At 42.2% G+C, this 18989-nt stretch overlaps 1 protein-coding gene across 2 annotated transcripts; it reads right to left on the reverse strand.

Annotated features, from left to right (window-relative positions):
* Positions 1-235: 235 nt before the first annotated feature.
* On the reverse strand, positions 236-14204 carry LOC145445605 (uncharacterized). 2 transcript variants are annotated; one of them, XM_080323800.1, is made up of 8 exons: positions 13885-14204; positions 11321-11418; positions 9460-9608; positions 7584-7638; positions 2348-3414; positions 1057-1319; positions 605-777; positions 236-542 (listed from the first exon to the last, which is right to left on the reverse strand). In XM_080323800.1, exons 1-8 carry the CDS (start codon positions 14004-14006, stop codon positions 397-399), a joined length of 2073 nt encoding a protein of 690 aa, XP_080179926.1. In that variant the 5' UTR covers positions 14007-14204; the 3' UTR covers positions 236-396. The 2 variants fall into 2 exon arrangements, with proteins under 2 accessions (XP_080179926.1, XP_080179927.1); XM_080323801.1 differs by lacking the exon at positions 13885-14204 and adding an exon at positions 12246-12375.
* Between the last annotated feature and the right edge of the window lie 4785 nt (positions 14205-18989).

The raw sequence follows: 18989 nt of genomic DNA on the forward strand, positions 1-18989 counted from the left end.
TATGAGCAGATTGAAGGAAGTGCATCTAAGACACACCTCCATATAGTTTAGTGGCTAGACACAGAGCGCTTATTGTCCTTATCTCGTGTCCAACTGTGCAACGTACTTTGTCCACTGTCCAGCTCCCTGTGTTGTGTACCCTGTACCAGCCTTAATGCGTGGGGTAATAGGAGACAAAGCGAATTGAGATTAATCACGGATGACATCAGTACCATAGAAGTATGATAACCACATATAGCTTGTAACTCGACTTTTATTGCGGAGACACATTCTGATATTACTGACTTGCCGGCAGCAATCAGTATAAATGATACACACGGCTTGCAGAAGCTTCTGATTACCATCGCTCGGATATGAGCGCAGTTTCAACTTGTCGCTAGTGCGAAGCCTAACATATCACGAGAATAGATATGAAGCGATAAGGGCGTTCCAGAACAAGACTGCAATTCTCGGTGAGGCATCCAGTGCGCTTCCCGGCTCATTTGGGCTGTCGTCTTGAACAAAGATTTCGACGTCGTCCTCGACTGGTGCTTCGGGTTCAACTAAAACGGTGTGTGCTCAAGAGCGACGATGGCGTAGGAATGCAATTTGCAGCGCCACTTACTTGGGGAAGATGTAGTTGGTACAGAAGCCACTGTGGTGGAAGTGGTAGTTGTCAGTTTTGTTGTCGTTCTAATCCAAGGAAACTCAGTCGTTTTCGCGGGCGCCGAAAACGGAAGTCGTTCATCTCGGAAGTCGTTTGCGCATAATTTATTCCAACATTTGTCATCTGTTGACCTGTACAGTGTTTCTTGCTGTACATTTATTATGGCTTCCATGTGCCATCAACCAGAGATGATATATGAGATGAAGCGGTCAAGCACGAGTGATGCGGTCATGCACAGTTGGGTAAGGCATGACGTCATACCTTGCTACTTTACAGGGAAGCATCATCATAATACATACAATAACCCACGTAACATACAGTAATCACGCAGTTCTCCAATGATATCTGCGTTAAACTCAGTATAACAAAAATTTTTAATCTGACGATTGGTTGATCAATTCCCGACCTACCTCATTTCGTCGATATCGTGATCGTGATTGCTTGGGTCGTAAACGCATAACGAGCATGGTTCTCCTTTACGGTATGGCTCGATGAATCTTGTCGGATCTAAAGACTCGTATCTGGGATTGGCAGCCATGAAGTTAGCCAATCCGCCTCTCGGGGTGTAGGAGCATACGAATAAGAGCGTTTGCGGCCACGCAACGCCATTGATGCTGGGCTTGTCACACCATGACATGCTGCAACCTATTTTAAAGGTCTCCGCCCACACCACCTGGGTGATATGAAAAAGTTGAATAATTATGTCATAATTGTGTAAATACTTTCGAAAAACACATGTAGAATGAGCCTACCGACGATTTACACCCGATATTGTCAACGTACACAATACGGAATGGTTAGAACCCTCGAAATCGTCGTCGGTTCAACACTTCAACAGTTATATAGCAAATAGACATAGAAATAGATCATAGGTACGGAATGGATGTTCTGATGCTGATGACCGCCGACCGCAAAAATGCAGCATAGAGATGTAGTCCTGGTTTGTTATTTTTCGTCCGTTTGTGACAGTAGTCGGAAGCTTTTTTCATCACAGGAGCCAAAGTTACATGCCCGTAAAAACGTAGCATAGTAATAATAAAAATGCATATTCTTTTCTATGTGTGAAGATGAGGTGGCGACATGCCACGCTTCAAGAACAACTGCTTTATAACCATGACAAATTGCTCTGCGATTTTTAAACGATCTGATGACCTATTTATACATCCAGGAAGATCAATTCCATCAATTTTTAGTTGAAGAATCATTCTCATCCGTTTCCTCGGATACGTCGGACATTTGCTTATTCGTTTTGTTACGTTGAATGCTGCAGATCAAGCTATGACTATTACCACAAGTAACCAAAGGAAAACCACGAATTTAGTTCCCTTGTTATTAATATATACTGAACGTTGAGAATGCGAGAAGGCATGAAAACGAAAACAAAAAAAGCAATCATCCACTACTCTACTTTGCCAGGGATAGTTTTTTACCAGTTGGCCCAGGTCGATGTTATAGATTGATTGACAAAGGGGCACGGGCTATCTATTCTAGACAGTCAGATATCCTTGGATTGACCGCACAAGTCGTTTGGATATATTCATATATGTTCTTTACATCGCATTGCACATTGTGTGTCTTGAGTTGGTGTATTTGCATTGAAATTTCATAAATTCCCGCTTAACCATCGCGTGACTGGTAATAGGCCTACGCCCTACAGTCACGCCGAATCTTTTCGTATGATAATGCTGATTGCTGATGTACCTGCAGATAATGCTCGCACAGAGCGTCGCATTCCATGGTGTCATGGTTGAAAAACTGCTCCTCCGAATTCCATGCCTGCAACGCCGCAGAAGCGAAGTCGTCAGGAATGTCGTACGTCTCCGGCCACGTAAACCACGCGTGTCCGATTTCCGTCGCGTAGTAGGAATGCCTCTTGAGATCTATGGGCCGTTTAGCCTGCGAGCCGTTCGGGTGGAAGGCGCTAGGCTCTACCAGGTCACGGTAGTAACAAGTGTTGGTGAATTTCTGAGATATCCACTCCAATTCGTCATCCCAGGACATGACTCTCATGTCGGCCGCTTCCGGGAATATATTCGACCTGTATTCATTGTGTTTGAGAAGTATCTGGTCTTTGTGTCGCGACAGCAGTGGGATGTTGGGGTCGGGAGGAGGGGGTGGCGTAGGGCCTGGTGTTGTCACAGAACTCTCCGGCTCGTTCGCCAGGTCGGAATCGCCGTCAAGGTCTTTGCCGCATGCAGAAGGTTTTTTGATAAGGTGGTTGTAGTTGAATTGACCGAATTTAACTGGCGGTAACTCGCCGGGACTTGAATCGCGACCTCTCGCAATAGAGGCTAGTCTATTGTTGCTAGATCTTGCCTGGTGAACTTTGTTCCTGGATCTATACGCTATTCTGTCGAAACGGTTCACGACATCAGCCGGGACATTTCCTCCGAAACGGCTTACTACTTTTGTCGGTACGTTTTTATACTTAGCGTAACCCAGATTTCTGGTCCCTGCTCGAAGTTGCGCAGATCTGCCGTACAGTGATTTGATCGCGCGTCTTTCCGCGGCGCTTCTCTTCATTCTCTCGCGATGTCTTGATTTCGCAGAGGCTTTTACGGTATTTCGCTCTCTCATTCCTAGAACGTTACCTCCCAAGATTTGAGTTGAGCTCTCGGGAGTGCGTTTCACTGATCTTTTATTGCGCGGCAGGGCGATGCTTTCTTGACAAATCAACATGATCGTTGCAACGACCAAGGCGGTTTTCGTTTTACCGTAGTACATCATCGTGGTATGCCGTATCCGCCACAATGGTGACATTGCCGCAACTACGAATAACGACAGATTTTGCTGCTACTTTGTGACGACACAATATATTGGTTATGGAAGAAGATTATAGTTACCACGATTTTTGTAATTTCACGAGGACAGGCTCGAATCCGGTAAGTAGGGGGATGTGGTACCGATTGAGCAAAATAATTAAATGATCTCTGGCCCCTCAAATATTCAGCCGATCTTTTGCTGGCTCAACGCTTTTATCCAAGCTCTACCTACCGCGGATGTATGATTGGATATCTGCCTTTTCAGAAAATATTTAAAAAGATTTAAAATTTGTTGCTCGAACGTATCATCGGCCCCCACCGGGCTGGTCCAAATGCACAAGACATGGGACCTTTGAGGCATACGCTCAAAAACTCAGATGTTCCAACTTCACTTGGTGTGTTTAGTCACCACCTTAGAAATGTTGAATAAATATTAACTCAAATGTTGTCAGAATATGACCTTTCGATTCACGGGGTGTAATCATGAGATTATCATTGAGAATTTTTCAAGCATTTCAATCCCAGTGTCTCATCGGTACCCCATCTCCCCTACATGTGTGACAGCCCGCCCATTAGGGGTGCAATCGGTGCATTTGTATGGTACGATTATTGCCACCAAGTGTCTTGTATTGAGTACGGTGACTACATGGCTGCTTGTTTTGAACAATACAAAGCATGTCACTTCTCCTGGGCGGCGAGATAGTGCAGTGGTATAATCCACGGCTGCAACACCAATGGGTGCGGGCTCGAGACCGACCGAGGTCGACTTCAGAATTTCGATACCTAAGTGTTGGAGGTTTACCTAGGCTCCTCCTCGCCACCTCATCCGCGTAAGCAGTGTCTTACAAAAAGCCTAGAGGTGGGCCGTGCTATAAGTCGGCAGTTACGGAAAATAATGAAGAATATCGGCCTGGTGTAAATGACCATTGTAGTCGAATACCATAAAACAAACATGTCACTTCTCGTCTAAACGCCGAAGGTGAGATGACAATGAAGTCTCTCCGAAAACAACCGTATTTTGGATATTTTGTCTGGTCCACTGTAAATATTTTTATTCCCGAGGAATCTTTGAAAATGCAACCAGACATGAATATCAACATCGCAGTGAAAGCACTTGTCAAAGATGTATACACCGGAACTGCTGACACAGTTTTTCTCCATGCTTCCCTAAGGGATGAGAACGAAGTATCATACCGGTGTCCGGAACATAAAGTGACAACGAACGTAGATTCCAATTTATCTTGCTCCATAAGAGCTTGCAAATTCCCTACGGTGAAGAAGCCCCCTCCATTTGCAGAGAGCGATAGTAGTACAGCTTTTAGGCCAAACCTATTCATTGATAAGTACCATCCGAGTCTCTGTCTACATATCCTGTCTCCTGTCAGCGATGAAGCAGCTGCAACTTTCAAGTGGTCATCATTATAGGTAATATTATTGCAATATAGTCAAGTGTCACCATTGCGGCAGATACGATAAATACAAAAACTAGAAAAATTTACTGGTACACACCAGCACTGACGCACTACAGCACAAAACCTCAAAGCTGTGTCGATTGCAAAAGTATCAAGTTAGTTAATCAGTTCCAGTTATTATATTTCGTATTTTGAAGCCACGTCACGCTACCACACAGCCACTAAATGTGTGGTCTCATCAAGGCGGTTGAACGGAAAGCCACAGTACAAGGAGTCACAATAGCTTCAAGCTTAGATCAACGTAAGTGGCCACAGGCTTTGCTATGAGAAAGTACTCAAGTGGACGAATACGTTGCCAATTAGTTTGGTATTTTACTCAAAATTCAAGATGTGGTGGTGGTGGGTGTGAATGGGCATGCTGCGCCGAGCACCATCGCAGTGCACCTATTGTATAAAATACGCCACGAAGAATTGGCTTGAATAGATCAGATCAAATCATCGATAGTTGGACTTATAAGCTCGATTGCTACGCGTGGGTGATGGCTATCAAAATCGCAACGATTCACACCATGTTTTCACCACATCACCCGTATTCTGAAAATAATGGCTTTGTCAAAACTCTACGCAAGATCTAATCGTTCGGAGGAAATAGGTATCGAGTATTGACACAGTGTCAAGTGAGCGCGATTCGCGAGTAGAAAAAGGTTATGTTAGGATGGATAAGAAATCTTCGAAATCGATGCGCGGGGGTCCTTCCCGTAACGGCGCGAATTCGTTCAGCATCTCTTCAACGTCCGTGTCGGTGAACTTGAGTCGAAGCTGGATCATCGTCTTCCTCAGATCGTACTCGTCAATGAAACCGTCCTCTGTACAAAAGTTGAACTTATGTGGAAATGTGATTTTCTGATATTTTAGTTCAGCAAATTCAATTCCATATGCACTTTTATCAACACGCGGTACTATAGGCTTACTGCGAAATGTAAACCGCCGCTTTCCTCACGCGAAAGCTGGCGAATGAAGCTCAACATTGAACAGTGAACAACTTTAGGGCAGATCCAATTTATCGAGAACGCATCACCATTGCCACGATTACAATGCGTGATGTTGCCGACTATAATATATGATCAACAAGGATGGACTATATAAATTTGCAAACGATTAAGTCACGGGCCCTTTCAATATATCACAAAGCTGATGGTCCCTCACATAACTATAAGCATACGATGGCGCAAACTTTGAAGCAATCGCAATTTCTTAAATACATTGTACACCGACGGAATATTACGGAATATATACGAATATGTTGGTGTTGGAATACCAACAACCACGACACAGTCATGTTGCTGAATTTGGGGCGGCTTGTCGGATTCGGGACGAATGTCACGTACCAGACTCCCAGATACAATATTATGTCACATGACATCATGACAATCATGAAATCAGCGTCACGAAACCAGACGTATGAATATGAAGTGTATAGGAGCGGCCCACTCCCACATACAATATACGTTGTTTGCTTTGTGATGTAAATTTTGTATTGATCGTTTCTCCCTTGAGCGTCGCATACACGCCAAGATACTGTCAAGCCGACGCAAAATTTCTCGATCAGTCACAGTTTATGAGTATGAATCGCTCATGCAAACAACGTCACACGCGATTTGCAATGTCAATCTGACGTACGGTATACGAGTCCTGTATACGAGACGTCTGTTTCTATTCAGCCTGTATTTTTGCGTAGAAAATTCGTTGAGGGTCAAAAATATCGAATTCGGTTATCAAACTTTACTCCGAATAAGTGCAAATTGATTTACACTTCGACTCGATAACAACTCAATAATGTGGATGCTGCAACGCATTCGTTCGGACACCGCAGCCCAACGGTATATATCACTATTCAAATATGTGAGACATCGTGAACGATATCGGGAAGAGATACCCCGATCCAAGATACGAATTACAGGGATAAAATTAGACCATCCAATATTGAAGTTGTCTGAGACAACTTTCAATATTCACGTCTCGGCACCCGTTTGATAAATCATTGCTACGGAATGCAATAGCGAAAAGTACTGGTCCGTTGTTATACATCCATTCCATATCTAACCACGAAAGGACATTGTATACTATTTGCGATGCTTTTCGGCACGCTTTCGCGGGTTCGCGCGAACCATGACAGCTAGGTTCAAAGAGTGTGAATGCATTAATGCCCGCTCGTATCGACAATGCCGCTATCATGCATTGATAAATCTGTAGATCAACGGGACTAATACACGGGTTAAAACCCGATGACAGTTCCCATACAAAGCATATTCCAGTCGGCCCGCCAAATATATCAGAAATATATGTCTCCTTGCAAAAGCAAGAAGTTCGATGCTTGTCCATTAATTAGAGAAATGAAACATCATTTGATTAATTTAGAAATTTGGAGCGTATTTTTTACGTCGTGCGTGTCGTAATATAGAGTTCGTGGACAACTTTAGCTAGCATACGTCACAATGCTGTAAGTGTTGTACCAAAGTGCTTAACTGGTCAAAGACCAGTTCTACGTGAAAGAAAAAATTTTGATAGTACAACTTTGCAATATTTGGAAGCGTGATAGAGGCTAGCAAACAACAAAGTCGCAGTTCTTTCAAGACTAACCGAACAGCAAAAGTAAAGTCAATCGTTTTAACGGGACTTCGCCTGCAGAAACGATTTCATGTCCATCGTACTTGCAAGCACATAAATATTGCCCGAGCAAGGTAACACGAATACCGCACTTACTATTGTGATCAAACTGGTTGAATACGCGTTCCCATTCTTCTTCCGGTTCTTCTTCCTGAAATGCAAGAGAATGTTGTCCACCTTCAATTCCATACATGGACACCGCGTCACTCGAATGTAACGCGGGACGCTGACGGCACATCCGTCATTCTAAATTGTTTCCAAGTGCGGCAAGCCGCACGTGTGATTATTCGTCTTCGTAAACGCCACTTTGAAGTGGGATCGAGCGATGGCCTAACAGACAGGTCGCCTCAATTACGAATAGCCGTCGTGGTAGCGGTTGCAGATCGCCATTTTCTACGAAATGGATACAGTTTAAGCTAAATATTACGGTAGGTTTAGGTAAAATCGAGTACCTAGGTTATTCGATCACAAATCTTCGAGTAATTGTCATTATGACGCCAAACACACGGAGTGGATCTGTAATAGGTAGGTACCTACTACCTTTCATTTGGCCACAAATAAAAATTGCCAATACAACTTGATCAGAAATACTATAATGTGTCTAGTGCAGTGGTTCTCAACCACGAAGCATTTTCAGGGTGTCCACAAAACCTTTAAATTTGCAAAATGAGTGATACTGATAACCTTGTTTGTAATTTTTCAAATATGGAAAATCACGGGGCAGTTTCGTTCTTAACTACTGAAATTCAGGTCTCACACCAACCAAATTGCCGTCTGAGATGCAATATCCCACTGTGCAAACTCATTTCAATTGCCAAAGTACCAATATCTTACTGATGGTTGTGGTTTGTGAAAAAATATAAAAGTTGTATTAGGAATAAGGTCAATCAGAGTGAATTAGAAATGCTAAATATTTTGGATTTGAAGTTGTCAGTCTCAGAAAATTATTGAACAGTCGTTGAAATTGAAATTCCTGTATAGTTTTATTTTCTCAATGTCTTCCAATAAAGAGATTTATAACCTCGCCATGGAATCCATTTTCTCCTGTGACGCAGCTGCAGAATTCGCTTCGAAAAAATACAAGTATGCAAAATTTCTACGTATATAGTATAATGCTATTTCCAAAAAAGTCATCTCGCTGCTGTTTACCACTACCCTACCATTAATATTTGAACATGGCAGACGACGGTTGCACGATCATTGAGCTAGATTTGAACTAAAACTTGTGAGGGTCCGCGGGCATCCGTGACGGTCAAAAACGGGTCGGCGAAGACAAAAAGGTCGAGAACCAATGGTCTATTATCTACCATAAATATGACAACGCATTGCGTCAAAGCCGCGGGATGATCACTACTTTTAAGGAATGCGGTTTTATAAGCATGCGTGTAGCCCCTCGACACATGAATCGGATGACGTGTTATGATATGTTGTATTGTTGAGTTGTTATATGTTGATACGTACATCCAAAGCTGTCAGTTCAATATACTATACATTGGATGTGTGTCTGTGGCTGTGCCTCTTACGTCGTTTGTACTATCGCACACAACCCTTAATGTCTCAGAGGAAGCTGTATCGAGCATTGATGTCGATCAGTGATGGTATAGTTGTGGTCTTGATATCGCAATATCGACAACCCGAAAGTAAAATGGTCAACAAATACTGCAGTCCACAAAGTATGTTGCAACACATTAGTGGGATGGTATTTTGTGCAACTCTCGACGCAATGATTAGATTTATTCACCTGATCACTTCAATTAATTACACGAAAGTGAAGTTCCATTTCCAGTTTTCCAACATTTCAAGGCCAAAATTTAGTTCATGCCTTCGGGAGACAGCATCGTGTACCGGGACAAGAATTTCCGACAGCGGCAATCCCCAACATATGAGCACTCCGCTCCATATCCAAACAGACAAATCGTGACGCGAAAATGGCGGCCGCTACATCATAATTTCGTCGCCGTTCGTAATTTACCTGACATATATGCGCCAGAAGCGCGAGAAAGTCGTTAAAGCTCAGCCGGCCGGTCTCGGCTTTATCCACTTCCTTCACGAGATTGTTAATTTCCTCGTCGGTAGGTTCTTGACCGATAGCTCGCATGACGATGCCGACTTCTTTTTTACCTGCAATAAATTACACTTGTAAACTTTATGATGCGTTGGCGTCGATACATGGTAAAATTCACGAGTATACAGATAAGGCTTGAGGTAAGAAGTTAGCGCGCTATCTCCGGAATATATTGCATTTTTAAACCAGCAATTTTTCATACTGTCACGATACAGCTATACTGTTTCAGACCACCGACAACGCTAAACGATACACCGTTAGATCTCGTTCTACAGGCTTTAAAATGGAATTTGACCGGTGAGATGGTAGCCGTGTGATAACTTATCACGGCAAAATAATTATAAACATAAAGTGTATCTGATGATCTGGTGACAGTCTTACGGATGGACTCCGTTCAAGCACTGTTTCGTGCTGTACTGGGAAAAAGAACGCCGAACGTGCCTACCCAATTAAATTATCTTCCAGCACCTCCCTAGACTCCCCGGAGTGTTCATTACTCGGACAAACGTGAAGTTATTCGTTCGGTAGACTCGCGTAAGTCACGTAAATGTCGAAAAGTCACGCGGCGAAATTTTCACAACAAACAGTTATTTTCGAATCGGTGTGCTTTGCTTTCAATTATGTTACCATTGAACGGGATGATATATAGACCGAATGTAGACATTGCAACGACCGAAAAGTGAACAAAACGAGTTTTTGATGGATTACTGTCATCTACTGACCTATTGCATTTCAACAAGGTCAGCGTTGAACGCCTATAGAGATCAATACTAGAGTAGTGACGATGGACACTGTGTAGGTAGGCACGTAAATGCACTTCTGACCACGGAAATCCATTTTCCACAGTAATTATTCGAGATTATCCGATGTATTACTGTATGTGACAAGCATTCTCGCGTATGCGTAAGTCGCAGAAATGGTTGGTGATGTTTCGCATCTACGAGTTATTACATGCGAGATAATTATTCTACTGCAATAGGATGCGCACGAGAATGTAGCTAGACCATGATTTTATGCCAGCAACAGTCTGGTAGAGATGTAGACTGTAGTAGTGTAGAGGTATATTGGTATTGATGATATAATTGGTTCCACTGGCAACCGCAAAATAAGGCTGTTGAAACACTGTAATGGTTTATAGAGGACAGGCACTTCAGGCGTTTACAAGCGACAAACATGGAGCAGATGACTTTGCACATATCAACACAGTATATAATTAAGAGGACTGCTAGAAGCTGTTCAACAATTTTCCTGTGTTCAGATTTTTACGTAATCGTATACGTATGCGACGGTGCAGTCAAGGCAAACATGGTTGACCCAAATATACTTTTTATTTTTCTAATCAAGTTCAACCGCTATCGCATAAAAACGACATGCGCAGCTGAACGCTAAATCCACGAATGCGAGGTGCACTTGAAACTTAAAGTGATTGAAAATGACTCTAATCCCACAAGAATCAGGTTTCAGGTTCAGTTTGCAAGTAGCGGCGAGTCAAATAAGTTCAACTTTAATTAGGCTCAGGCTCATTATGACTTACGAGCTACGAGTCCGACTGATTTGTCATAACCCATTCCGTCGTACAATCGTTATTGGATATTGCTCGTCAAATTTGTGACATTTGACATCGCTATAGCCGTAAAACCAATTCACCGAGAGAATAGAAGCGTCAATATGCCGATTTATCGGATGACTACCGGCCAATCGACATAATTTAAACACGGGTTTAACACTCGTACCGGTATACAATGTATGACGTAACAAAGCAACTGACCTATGACTCCCGTGTTATCCTGGTCTAAGAGATAAAACGCCTCTTCGTATATTTCCAGTAGATCTTCCGGTAGCTGACTTGCGCGTAACGTGGGAACCCTGTAGACAGAAATATACCATAATTTACAGCACTTTACTTTCGTCCTTGGTTTTTGCGGGGGCCGCAACTACTAGCTTTGTTCCATGAAACTGAAATAAACCTTTTCCGATATCCAATACACCTATACATAATTCGAAGTCATTTCGCAGGAAGAATGGCAGTTCACGGCAACCAGTCACACGATGCGATTTCATTAACTTGGAGACAACGTGTAATTAAACCTATTTGCTCTGAAAGCGCCTTTTCACCGCAAGGAATTCAACAAGAAGGGTTAACGGACACTGGACAGTTCGATCTTTTTGCTCGAAATCGTACTAACAATTCCACTTTTCGGGGTGTTTTCTCGATAGGAAACGTGGCATAATATGCTGCAGTTCAGACTCTATTCACGGACCAGCAATGCGATTGCTACCCAGTACACAGTTGACAAACAGTGTCTATATATGATACAACACAAACTACATGTGCTTGACAGTAATAGGATACCGTTAATTGGATAAAACTCATTTGTACAGTAATTTCATCCGTCAAACTTTTCAACCCCATAGGGATATGGTCTTCCGGAAGCAAGTGCGTCACTACAACGCATCCCGTCCTATGCCAAAATCAAGATCGAAGATGGCGCTAAGCCGCTTAGATTCACGGAAACCAAGGCGCGCAGCATTACAAATAATCTACAGGCGATTGCTTTCACGATAACCCGGGTCATAACGGTGAGGAAATTACTCGATTATATTCCTGTAGTTTGTGGCGATCGCGAAAATTGATGCAAATGCGTTAAAGTCGTCTATACATCAACAGGTAACGCAACTAATTGATGGATTACTTGGACTGGAGATCTTCGTAGTCGTCGGCTATCATCGTAACCAGAAGGAAGCGATTTTTCGATTAAGACTGAACTTCATAAGTAGAATATCGGTAATCGAAGTGCTAAAAACGTAAATATTTGATTTACTGATACCTATTTTATAGTTTAGTTTAGTTCGCAATCATAAAACATGAGAGTTGAAAGAACGTCTTCAGTGTTCTTTACTCATGATCATGACAATTGTAATGATATAAATATATAACATGTGTTACCATGCAGGTTAGAGGAGCCGCCGTGTCCAAGCATTTTTGAGTTGCCTATATATGAGCTGTTTGGTGCTGGCCTGCTACCTGAAACACTAAACCGCATATTCAACGTTACTGAAGGATTTACTACTATGTATATATTTTTTATATTTTTTTCTGATACAAAGCGTCCATTCACAGATCACTTCGAAACGAATACGAAGATCGAAATTCTTATATTGATCGCAAGGAAATAGAATTATATTCAATAGCCGAAATGGTGTTTTCATATATCCATAATGCGATCACAATAAGGAGACGTGGTTTAAGCTGTTAACAGGAGATGGGGACAGATATGCAGATCTTCACACCACAGAGTTTTATTGACATTATAGATCCGCGCAGTCAGGTTGAAAGAATGTCAAACGTCTACCGCGAAAAGCGAACGGAGATTTAAAGATTTGCATAGATTATGGCAGATATGTTTCAAAAGCCTCTCGCGTTTGGGTCACGGAGCGTGATAGTACATTGTTTGAAGTTATGCGACGAAGTCACGAAGATATACCATTTTGTGTTTCTTAGTGATCGAAATTACTATCGCAAGGTCATCATTATATTATACAAGCAAACCCGGGCACGTTATGTAATTCTGCAAGAGTAATCTGCACATTGCAGCAGTTGGTCAATAAACGGTATCAGACATATCGGCGTGGATTACCGGTGTCACATTGCAGATTCGCCAATGTATTTGTGAACCGTACTGTAAATTTAGCGACGACGAATTTTCGAAGCACCCTTGTCCGTATGCGGCATCATATTCCAACAGATACGTAGAAAAAGTTACCGTTCTAATAGAAATGTTACCATGCTAAACTGCCGTATGCATATTGCTACATCCCCGAAAGTGCACTGCACGAATTTTTAGTCTTAAATATAAATTTATAATCTCACAACTACAATGCGTTCTACACAAGCGTCAAACTGCAACGCCACGATCTACTTGTCCGAACTCTCTAGCGAAATCCGATCTAATCTGCCAGATATCCCAGTTAATAGCGGTTTTTGTCATAAGATATACACGATTGTTACACATCATCGCTTGATGACACTTGACGCATAATACACTTCAACCCACCGCCCCGCACAATGAGCATCTGTGGTGACGTAGCATATGTTCAAGCAACAAAACATACATGACAACAGACATAGTCATCATACACTAGACCAGTCGCGAAAAACAAGGCTTCATTCATGACTATGTGCAACCGACATCCTACGAAACTGTGACGTAGCATAGGTGCCGCAGCTTCGCATTGTGACGCATTGTCAACGCATTTACGTTGTACGTAGATGTCGTAGATCACCGGGACGGTGTGCCGTGCACCGACAACGTGATAATCACCAAAACTCACCTCATCTTCCAGTTTGCATCGGCGTTCATGCTATTCATGCTCAGAATGCTGACCATGCTGAGATAGCGATTCTTGTCCCTCTGCCTCCGCTTGTATCTAGAATTTTTTTTGTCGAGTGCCATCGTCGATCTGCCGACTTTTTCGTCGTCCGCCCGCGCGTATTTCCCTTCTTTAAATCGGTTCGCTCGTTCGAGAGGTATATTCCTAAGATCAACTGCTGGCTTTAGAGCAATTTAGGAAAAAGTCTGTTTGCGAAAAGATAGATATTATTCTCTCCGTATAAGTACACAGAACGACCGCACCTGCCAATAAAAATACTTTACGGTGTTATTATGTTTATGTGAGACGGATAAAAATAGTATCGTACCAGATAGTCCTAAAGTATCAGTGTCTGTAGCGTAGCCTGAGTGTAGAGCTCCATAAGGGAAAATGCGAATATACTGCAAAGCATTTCTGTACAATTTATGTTATTATAGCACTTTGGACCAGCGTGGAGCTCCTTCAACCGAAAAATTCACGAATAAATTACTCATGTAAATCGCGATGATACGGACTGAAAGTGGACGTCATAACAAGTCATGCACCAATCGCGTGCCTGGTGCCTGTCGGTATCTAGAAAAAAACGTCAGGTTCTGGCCTAGAAATGACCAGCGCTGACGTGTACGGGGTTGTAGCAGTATATTGACGCATGCAGTGAGGGAAATACACCATTGTTTTAATAGGATGTGACTCAAAATTAAACCGGCCCTTAAAAGTGAGCTTTTCAACCTCAACGTGCATTCCAAGCAGACAGCATGAATATTTCAAAACCTATTCGTTACGTGAAACCTGAAGTGAATATACTCTTTTTACCCTCGAGTAACCGACGATCGGCCAGCGCCCGCAAATGACTCGAGTACAATATCGCGTCGAAGATCCAGCTTATGATACTTTTCAATTCCCGGGTGGTAAAACTATACCTGACTAAGCATCTTTTTTGGGTGGGTACACCACATTTAAACATCTTATTTCATTTCCTCATCTGTTTTTCTACGTAATGCTCGTGCGCCATCCCAGCGCAGTCGTCTCTAGGAGATCGTAAGTACACACTATTTAGATTATGGTGTCTACTCCTAAGTACTAAGTCAACTATGTCATCTCGTGGTGAAATCACTCAATCACGAACCTGCTATAGCTATGAGGTGTCCGCCACAAAGCCGGTGCATACACCGTACATTGTCACAGCACACCGTAACAACCGACGACAATAACTAATAAAGATTACCAGTATATCCACAATACATCGTTTGCTAAAACCATCGGGTTCGACGGGCGGGCTAGCGTGGTCGGATTGAGATAACAGTTTGTGCCGGCTAGCAAACAAAATGAAATATCCGATCTTACATAAAATCATCACAAGGTCGAATATAGAACTATCCGAGCGCTTCGTTGTTCAAACCACAACCGAGTCAGATATCATACGAAATTAGCACAAAGAATGATAGCACAGAGACGGCATATGGAAATAGTGATTTCATACTTTCCCATACCCATCAATTTGATGTCAGTCGTGACAGCCTTTAATAAGCGCGTTCTCAAAGGAACAACCTGATTTAACGGCCGCAGAAAAGGCGAAACGCGGTCATTCCAGTTACGACACGCTCGATAACGCCAAGACGTTAAAACTTTGAAATAGGACCGCGAGTCTTTTAACGCCAACGTGGGTTAAATGCTTTCAGTACAGTAAGCCAAGTTTATCTAAGTCACAAATTCTTTCCCTGCCACATATCCTCACGTCTAAAATCAGGTACGTTCCTGTTCGAAAATCAGGCACCCGCCATTTATTGCACAAAATACGACCATTTCTGCGTGGCGGGCGGGGGAAAATCGATTGCTTGGTGAGATAAGCTACCACACATACGCTCACTACAACTACGAGTTATTTATCACCAAAGTAAATATTGACCGAGCCCAATGGATATAAGCTTCCAATTGGAAGACACCCTGTAATGAACATTCGAGTGTTCAACTGTTCTGTATTATGATCAATGATCATGATCATTGATCAAGCAGGGCAGTCCTATAGCCAACTAGCAGCTCTTGACGATAAGTTTCGATGTGTGTTTTTCAACTCTTTCAATATTCACTCGCTGCAAAGTTCATTACTAACTGTTTCTCAAACGCCTCGTATCCCTGCATGTCCGTTAAATTGGGAGATCCCATCATTATAATGAGATAATGATTATCTCCCCAATATTTCTCAGGCTATTCTGCGTTGATGCCATGTCGGACATTGTGCGTTGATAGAGACAGAGATCTCAAAATTAACGGCGACGGACGAAGTAACGAAAGATTGCAGACACGGAACATGACGAATTCCTGGCAGTACTTTTTCTCGGTGGCAATCATTTTACGCATATCTATGCCATTTGTTGATAGCTAATACGCTATGACTTATTAAGACTAATCGGCGTGCTGTGAGCAATGAAACCACATTTGTAGTCGGAAAACACTGTTGGCTGATGCCATACCAACATATTACCATTTATGAATGTTATTTGAGCGTAAGTGGAGTTGAAATCTCAAACTTAAAAGCGCAAAGAAAATATGGATATGAAAATAGAAAGTTTACACAGAATGGGAAAGTTCATTTTTGTTGCGCGTAATCACATGGTCCTGTACCGCATCCCCGTATTGCAGACTTGATCATATTAACGTCGCCTGCGTTTGTTACGTAACCAAACTATGGATCCTTAGTCGACCATGTCGAAATTTTGTTATCCCTTACAAATATTCAATCGGTAACGTTAATAAGTTGTCATTCTGGCTTCGCAGTCAGTTTTACGCTAAATATCAATATTCGATGATACTGTGTATTTATAATGCGACAGCGACAGGAAGATTTTTCGCCATAAATGAACTCAATTTTGTTTTGAACAGGCACTTCACCTATCCCAGATATATAGACGAGAGCTACTAGACATCACTGTTTTCTGTTCATGAATTATGATGAATGACTGCTACACTTCGCTTCGGGACGTGTATTCCATCTCTATGATACACATATGGTATAAATCATCAAAGTCTCGGTATCTTACTGCATCGAAATCATATCCTCCATAGTAGCTTCACATTTCGATTGTGGTGATATGATATGCGTAATAGTAAAGAAAAATATCGGCAACAAAAGGAAATCACCTTTTGGTTACAGTATCACAATCTTGAAGCTGAATTCAACCGAGTGTGAGTACGTTTACTGGCGTACACGACGTACTACTGTTCAGTGTTCATTATGCATTGTAAACAAGCGATTCGAGGTACAGAACTTGAGGAATTACACGAAACAATAACTTCATATTGTTGATTTATTCACGAAAATCTTTTCGACTGATTGCCACCAGTAGCGAAGGTCAGTACTGTAATATGGGGTAATGTAAACAAGCGATTCGGGGTACAGGGTATTACACGAAACAATAAGTTCATATTGTTACTCTATTCATTAAAACCTTTTCGACTGACTCTCATCGCCATAGCGAAAGTCAGGTCAGTAATCATAGTGTTCACAGAACACTATGCAGTAATACCTTGTAGTTGGGTATTCACCGTATTACTAACGTTCGGTAATGAGGGTCAGTCGAAAAGCATTTGATAAACAAATTAATACCATGAAGTTGTTGCTTCGTGTAACTTATGCACTGTAACGATAACGGTACTATTCGCACGCTTGATGTTGCAAATTGGTCGGAAACATCGTGTTGTATATTCACAAAACTCGAAGCATTCATCGCCGTTAGAGTGGCGTTAGACCGATTCACGAAGATAGAATGGAAGCGCACAACAAGAAGTTTATTCATGTCACGGTACAAAAGCAACACCGATTTTTTCGAGAAAATTGCTACAACCCCGCTGAAAGGACTGAGTCACAATCTCAATTTTACTTCAAAGGTCATTTATATTACCTCGCTTGCCGCGACGCATTCTTCAGAATAATTCGAACGAACGCGGAGGATAATAGCACGGCTTTTTGGCGGAGATGCGCTAATAACTACATTCAAACGGCATACCGGCGTACCGTGAATCAAAGCGTTGGTATACTGTAAGTCGAAAACGTTTGGTAAAATATATACCTTTCAGTGGTATATGGGGAATGATCCATTCAACGTCACGTATAAGAAAAAGCAACACCATAAAATGACCGACATAACGCTCAATGTGATCCAACAGAAAGTAACAAATACACGTCGTGCAAAAATGACCATACTATAAATAAGCTATCAGATAGTGTCAAAATAAAAGTGGATGACAGCCTCGTGTTGAAGATGAACATTGAACAGTTGTTGGTAGAACAGCACGATGTTCTGAAGGCAAGCATGTATGCACTGAAACACCTTCACCTCCATATAAGGTAGTTGAAAATAACTATAGTATTACAACTGGTGGCACACCTGAATGGACTAGGCACATAGACCGAGATCATCGATATTTCGCTTATCATCATTAACATCATTTTTCTGCTTAACGCATACGAATATCTGCAGCAATCGTTCATATCACCATGATTTGTCTTATTACCGATTCGGAGTCTACCTATACGAAGATAAACTGTATTTTGCTTAGTCCGTTCAGTCAGAAAGCTTCCTATTTGGATCAATACCGGCTGCGCGTTCTCATCATTTGTTGATTGTTGGATTGCAAACAATGAACAGCGAACACTTGTATCAATACGCTGCAGCTGGCTACAGACACGTACGCCTGATATAGTATCCACTTCATGAACTTCACGGTATCTCGAGTTTCGTCCCTTGGAACATCATATATACTAGTGGTCAAATTAAAATAAGAAATCACTGTCTTTAGCTCGACGGAGCGACGACTGAAGTAGCGATGTATCTAAGGCACGATGCTACTCGCTGCCGCTATGAAATTGAACACGCGATACGGCGTCTCTTGTAGATGTAATCTGCAGACCGTGACGAGATGAGGACTTACCATTTAGCTCAAGTGAGCGTCATCCAATCAATGAATGCGATATGCGAAATGGAATTAATGTCAAAAAACCTTCTTCTGACAGACACGATTTTGATTCGGCCAAAAACATGTCGTTTAGTTGGGTTGGAAAAACGTGC

Source organism: Botryllus schlosseri, chromosome 8, assembly GCF_051294905.1.
Source record: "Botryllus schlosseri isolate E-star chromosome 8, Bs_hap1, whole genome shotgun sequence".
In the NCBI taxonomy this organism is placed as follows: domain Eukaryota; kingdom Metazoa; phylum Chordata; class Ascidiacea; order Stolidobranchia; family Styelidae; genus Botryllus; species Botryllus schlosseri.